The sequence below is a fragment of the Anneissia japonica genome, unplaced genomic scaffold (genome assembly GCF_011630105.1).
Source record: "Anneissia japonica isolate Jap-2015-1 unplaced genomic scaffold, ASM1163010v1 scaffold263_len647688_cov178, whole genome shotgun sequence".
Lineage (NCBI taxonomy): Eukaryota > Metazoa > Echinodermata > Crinoidea > Comatulida > Comatulidae > Anneissia > Anneissia japonica.
Window position 1 is genome coordinate 34,887 of NW_022734777.1, and position 7,067 is coordinate 41,953.

A 7,067-nucleotide genomic window follows, 5' to 3' on the forward strand; every position below is an offset into this window, starting at 1 on the left:
ACGATCAAAATTGTTAACTAAATGCACTGATGCCTCCTAAAAGAAAGCAAAAAACTTCAGACAGACCTGAGCCTTAGGGAAGGCCTAACCCAGCGGAATGTGAATCCGCTGCTGAAACGGGAACGTCACCTGACGATACGTCACAAGACCGCTAGCGCGAGATTCAAACAATGAATAAGCGGCTTGACTGCAAGCTCGACACAGTCTTACAACTGTCTCTTATACACATCTAGATGTGTATAAGAGACAGGTCCCAACCATGGTGGGGCCGAGGTGGTGGTATTTGCCGTTCTATCCTATTTAAAACTGAACATCAGCAATACTTTTAATTAAAACTAAAGTTCAGCTTCAACTGTTATAAGACTGATTTGGGTGTGGCCCTTCTAGTACTTGGCCCCTAGCTACTGGGGTGGATATGAGCCTGTTGCAAATGCACTTCCCTTGGATTCACTTTCATAACTCTCCTTGTGCAAATGACAAAGATGGCGGTGGAATTGCTGTTGGATTTCGACTTGTGCTTATCTTATATAATCTAGCAACATTTTCTAAATTTGAGGAATATATTAATATGCTGGGACTTCCTCAATGGTATTATACTCATACTATAATTTGATTCAGTATTTACAATTATTTCTGAATGCACCTATACACACACACATGACACAATCAACACACACCACTTAATTGATAGATCACTTGTTTTAAACCTTTCCTTTCTCTTTGTTGATTTCAGAACACTGACAATTTGGTCTGCTTGTCATTCCAGTGAGAGCTCAAGTAAGGTATGATGAATTATTTGACTTCTTTGTTGATTTGTTAATAAATTTGAGACTACCTTTGGGACCTGAAAACATAGGGTGGTCTCAGGGTTTGGTCTCCATTTACTGTAGAGGGTATGCTTATGCTAAACAAGTGCTCTTGAAGTAAAGGCCTGTGGTCTTGAATTTGAGGGCATAACTATACTTGAGTAGAGATGCAGTTTTCTATATTACATGGACATAAACTACTGTATGCTTGGAAACAGTAATTAGAACTGTACTATAAAGCAACCCACATACACAAATATTACAAATACTGTACGTACGTCTAGATTCAGGTGATTTATTGTCAAAGTATACATGATGAAATATACAATAAAATTGCAGGTTAACAATATGAATGAAGGCAAAAAAAAAAAGGCTGAAGGTTAAAAAGAGCCTGCTGAGCTACCCCAGCCCCCTCCCCTTAAAGACTCTCCCTGTCCCACAAGTTAAGAGTAGATTATTTGGCAAAATCACATTATAAAGATTAAAATTAACATTTTTAAAAACATGTTTAGGTCCGGGGTATTACTATTTTTACTTTAGTATATCATAATAGTATTAATCTGTGTGAAATTAAAGTACTTTGATATTAATCTGTAAAATTTAATGCACTCTAATATTAATCTGTGTAAAATTTAAAGCACACTGATATTATTCTGTGTAAAAGTTATTATTAATATTTCTGTCTGTCTTCATGGTTCTTTTTCAACCATAGTAAAGTTTTTGAATTCCTCCTCAGCATACTGTATCAAACAATGGCAGCAGAGTCCATGCATTTTTGCCAAACTAGACTACGCATGTCCGTGGAATAGAGACAAACAAAATATAAGCTCTGATAATATTTCTCAAAAATACGGTAATATAGTATTTATTTAGCTACACATAGTGTATACAATATTTTACAAGTACTTTTTCACCATATCTATAGTACGATCAAAATTGTTAACTAAATGCACTGATGCCTCCTAAAAGAAAGCAAAAAACTTCAGACAGACCTGAGCCTTAGGGAAGGCCTAACCCAGCGGAATGTGAATCCGCTGCTGAAACGGGAACGTCACCTGACGATACGTCACAAGACCGCTAGCGCGAGATTCAAACAATGAATAAGCGGCTTGACTGCAAGCTCGACACAGTCTTACAAAACCACTCGTCAATAATGACACGCCTTCAACGAGTTGAATCGAGATTAAACAAGCTGGAACAGGATAATAATGACCTAAAATCTTCAGTTGCTTTCGCTCAGGATGCTGCTACTGAAAACAAAAAAGAAATCAAAAAGGTTTGTGGCTTAGTAGACACACTAAGGGAAACAATAAACACAGATCAAACAACGCTGACTGAAATCAAGGAAAACATATTACGAATCGAAAAATACTCACGATCATTCAATAAATACATACACAAAAGAGACATAAATGCACATAACATGGAACGCTACAAAGAACAAATAACTCAACAAACTTGGGATACCGTACTGAATTGCCAAGATACAAATGAGGCCTGCTCCAATTTCAATAACGTAATTACCGCCTGTATTAACAGTTGCTTTCCGTTCAAAAAAGTTAAGAGCGAATAAAATACACTCACCCTGGATGACCGAGGGTATTGCCAGATCAATTCGCAAAGAAGACAAATTATATGCCAACTATCGAAAAAATTCAACTGAAAGCAATAAAAATAAGTATAAAAAGTATAGAAATAAACTCAATATCATTATCCGTAAACGAAAAAGGGCATTCCACTATGAAAAATTTAATAATTGTAAAAATACTTTAAAGAAAACTTGAAATGCAATAAATGAAGTACTAGGCAGAAATACTAATAAAACTTTAACCCCCATTATATCACATAACGCAAATACATATACGACTCCATTACAACAAGCTAATGCATTCATAAATATTTCACAGACATTGGGCAATCTCTTGCAGATAATATAACAGCACCCCATGATCCGAAAACCTACCTCACGGGAAACTACCAAAGGTCAATGTTTTTTAAACCAGTCATGCATGAAGACATATATAAGTGCGTTTCAAACCTTAAAAGCTCTACCTCATCGGGTTATGATGACATTTCCCCAAAGTTTATCAAACCACCGAAGAAAAACAAGCAGCAAGAAGGTCCAACCTCATCATCACGTTGTCACTTTTGTGGAGAAAGCGGCCATGTTCGCCATGTCTGCCATCATGCCCCCGTGAAATTTCTGTGTTTTAGACGCCCGAAAATAACATTTGAGGTGTTCTGGGCTATCGTTTTTTCTTTTTCTTTCTTTTTTTCTTTCTTTTTTCTTTTTTTAACTGTACTTAATTTTTATTTATAATGTATATTATTTTAAGTCAATTGTAGGTGTGGTACCAATATTTTTCATCAAAAGCTTAATAAAAATTTCTGTCCTCATACAAAAAATAAAACAATAATTGAATTTACTTTTTGAGCAAGAAGAAGCCTCCTTTGTCGCAATTTCAATTAGTATATTAATAAATTGTAAAGAGTATCTGGTGCACCTAATAGATGACTTGTTAAACTCTTTTCTTTCTATTTTGTTGATATCAGAACACAGATGAAGAGGAGGCGGAGTTTGTATTTACTGTGTTGCATTGTCTGCCGAGAGCCATCAGATATTTTCAAAGATTTTTTAATAAGGTATGATCAACTGTTTGATTTGTGTGTTAAGAACTAATCATAGGATTCAATCTTAAGTAATCATGAGATACAGTTTTTTGTAATACATGACCACAAACTACTGTGTCCTGGATTGATATCAGTAGAACTGTGCTACTAGTAAGCCACAGAAATGAATAACAATTATACTGTACATACATCTATACAGATTCAGATGGTTTATTAACAAATTATACCATGAAGAAATATTAAATGGAATTAGTTTGAATGCAGGTTAACATTTACAAATAAATATAAACAAAAGCTAAGCTTACTTAATCATATATAGTAATAACAATTATACTGCACATACATCTACAGTATACAGATTCAGATGATTTATTGACAAAGTATACCATGAAGAAATATAAAACAGAATTGGTGTTTAATGCAGGTTAACATTTACAAAGAAATGTAAACAAAAGCTAAACTTACTGAATCGTATACAGTAATAACAGTTATAAGTCAATCATTTCGTCACCACTGCAACTCCCAATGTTATTTGTCTATTCCCCACCAATAATCCAATAATTTTTCAATTAGTGGATGCTTGGCTTGATATTTTTAAAGTTTGTGTGCAAAAAAAAAAAAAATTGAAAAATTGAAAATTGAATTGTAATTGAAATTTACTTTTGTAAATCAAGCTTAATTAGAACCCATAGAAAGTTACTTCAAATTCAATATTAAGTATGAACAATTAAGGAATTCATTGAATCAATAGACCCTCATCAACTCAACAAACTGAACGTTTAATAGGAATATTCTAGACCTATTTTAAAGACTCAAGGAACAAATTTAGAATTAGGCCTACAGCCAGGCTAGAGGCCGCCCAGGCCTCCTTCTACTACTAGGCCCGGCCTAGCCTACTTATGAAATCATCACACGATTTTAGCTGTCTGCATGCACCGACCAAAGAGGTCAGAGACTGTATTCTCTCTCAAATGCTGAAATGTTTATTTCTTTGACAAAAGCATATCAAAATAGCATTACAAACAAGTTCTTTCTAACACAACACAAATTACAATAATTATTCATCGTATCCATACTGTACTGCTGATGTGTAGTTAATTAAACACGACTGCAGGAGCAAAAATCAGCATACGCTAAATATAAATACGCACACTTATACTGATCACATCACTATAGCAACCGATGACTGCTGCTACAACAGTTGGTTATCAAAAACTGAAATTAAAAGACGGCAATTGACTTGATATGATGAATGCAAACTAAAGCTAAGCTTAACTACTAAATCATATACAGTGTAGTTTATAAGAAAAATTAAATATAAGAATAATCAATCTGACTCATGGCATCTTATTCATTTAATGGATATGAATGTCTGTCTGTTGTATTTATAATATACACTCTGTTGTGAGCTTGTTAGGTTTTTTTATACAGAAAAACAAAAAGGAAATATACAGGAACTAAAAAAAATATATAAACTTGCAAATATCAAAATTTATGAAAATCAAGGAGATACAAGTTGATAGGCTGTACAAAAAAGCCCCAATAGATTGAAAAGTAAAATGTTTAACATCAATATGCAAGAAAATAACATGTATATGCATTATATGATTAAAAAATTCAAATTTGACAAGCACTACAAAAAATAAAATTTTAAGATCAGTAGTGTGTGATTCAATTTGATAAGAACTAAACTGAAAAAAATTGAGAGTGGCATATTACAGTATTATTGTTTTCAGTATTATATATTTTAACAGTTTAATAACTTCAACTCTATAGATATCATTGTGTTGAATAACTAATATTTTAACAGTTTGAAAATAAACAAAAAAAAACATAACTCTATATATTAAAAGTTATGAAAACATACAGGTGAAGCAAGTGGACTGTCAATATTTAATAATTGAATATTTTTACTGTTTTATTACCACAATTTGTTACTGCAAGTCTCCTTGGATGATATGAAATGATAGATAATCCATTTTGATAGTTGATTCCATCTTGTGGTTTATCAATTCTTTTAATAAAATTTCCATCAAAAGTTACTGAATAGCTGTAGTTTGCTTTGACTTGATATAATGATGTTGTCATCCTCATCAACTACTACTGCTCTTGGATAATTTACTTTACCATCCTCATCACCTGCTTCAACAAGGACTTTTATAAACCTTCCCTCATTATTAAATAATTGTAATCTACTTGTTCCAGTACCTAAACATTCACTCTCCAATACAAGAAGGCGTCCTTGGTTTGTAAGAGTAACATCAGTGACATAACTCATTTGACCTTCTTTTGTACCTCTTGACCTTATTGTTTTGATGGTCTGCCCATTATTCATGTCAAGCATGTACACACAGTTATTGTACCCACCTGCTACATACAAAACATTTGATGTCTCATCCACATGAATACACCATGGTGTATTCAATACTCCCTTACCAATTGTTTTAATCACCTGACCATTCATATTGCATATTCTAATGCCTAAAATATTCAAATCACTGAATGCTATGTTACCATTCCTCATTTTGTACATTCTGTGAACTCTCACACCTTGTGGTAGTGTAACCTTACCAATATATATCAGTATATTCTCCTGATTGCTTGTACTTCAGCATTTCATTTGTCAAACATGAAACCAGTAAGGAGTCATCTTCACACTTAACTACATCGCTAATAAATGTTGCGTTTGTATGAATAGTATTTAATAATCTTCCCTCTTCTACTTTGATTATCATTGGTGATTGCTTAATTGGTTCATCATCAGCACTCACATCCATCTAGTTTACAAACTCCTGGAATTGTGCATTTTCTTGTCACAAAGTAATCTCCATTAACATGTTCTTGAATTTGGGAGATATTTGTTTCACCTGTGGGTTGTGTCCATGTTGCCTTTAGTTGATTTGCATAAATTTCAAGATCTTCTGTTTTTATTATTTTGACAACAATTGTCTGACCTTGGAACACAGATTCTTCTTCTTTTAATGTTAAACAGTCTGCTGCCCTCATTTGTGTTACTGTCCCAATATCACCTTGTTTCACTGATGTTATGTGCTGTTCATTTATGAAAAAGTGAATCTCTCCATTATCAATTGGCTCTGTTTTTGGCAATTCATTTATTCTGTCCTTCAGTGCTGTAAGTACTGTTTCACTTGACTGCAATGCTGTGCCTTCGTCACCCTCCAATAATTGATTAAGTAAACTCAATTTTGTATTTGTATCAGATATTGTTGTTTTCAAATCATCTATTTGTACATCATTTACTTTGTTTTTTCTTTTGTAGATTGTCTCTACTTCATTTTTCATTTTGTCTCCATTCTCCTTAACTTTTTGATACATTTCTTGCATTTGATTTTCTATATCTCTGTAACACTTGTCTTTATTTTGTTTTAATTTTGTAGCATTCTGCTTAACAGCTTTGATACCATCTTGTACTTTCTGTATGAAGTTTTGGGCAGATTTTTCCAAGGCAGCTGATGTTTCTTTAAATGCTTGGAATGCATCTGTACGTCTAATTGGTTTGTGTTTCCTATGTTCTGAGGACAGAGCAGAATATTTACGTGCAAAAAATTACTTGTTCCTCAAACACATCATTTGATCTTATATATATATATACATATATTTATATATATA

General features: G+C 33.2%; 1 protein-coding gene across 1 annotated transcript in view; it reads right to left on the minus strand.

Moving 5' to 3' along the window:
• Positions 1-1,087: 1,087 nt before the first annotated feature.
• Positions 1,088-7,067, minus strand: part of LOC117116474 — a 14,658-nt gene continuing 8,678 nt past the window's right edge. Inside the window, exons 5-6 of the mRNA XM_033260532.1 lie at positions 5,363-6,970; positions 1,088-2,056 (exon numbers count right to left, since the gene is read on the minus strand). Coding sequence (XP_033116423.1) covers positions 6,198-6,970 — 773 coding nt within the window. The 3' untranslated portion in view covers positions 1,088-2,056; positions 5,363-6,197. The remainder of the gene's footprint in view (positions 2,057-5,362; positions 6,971-7,067) is intronic.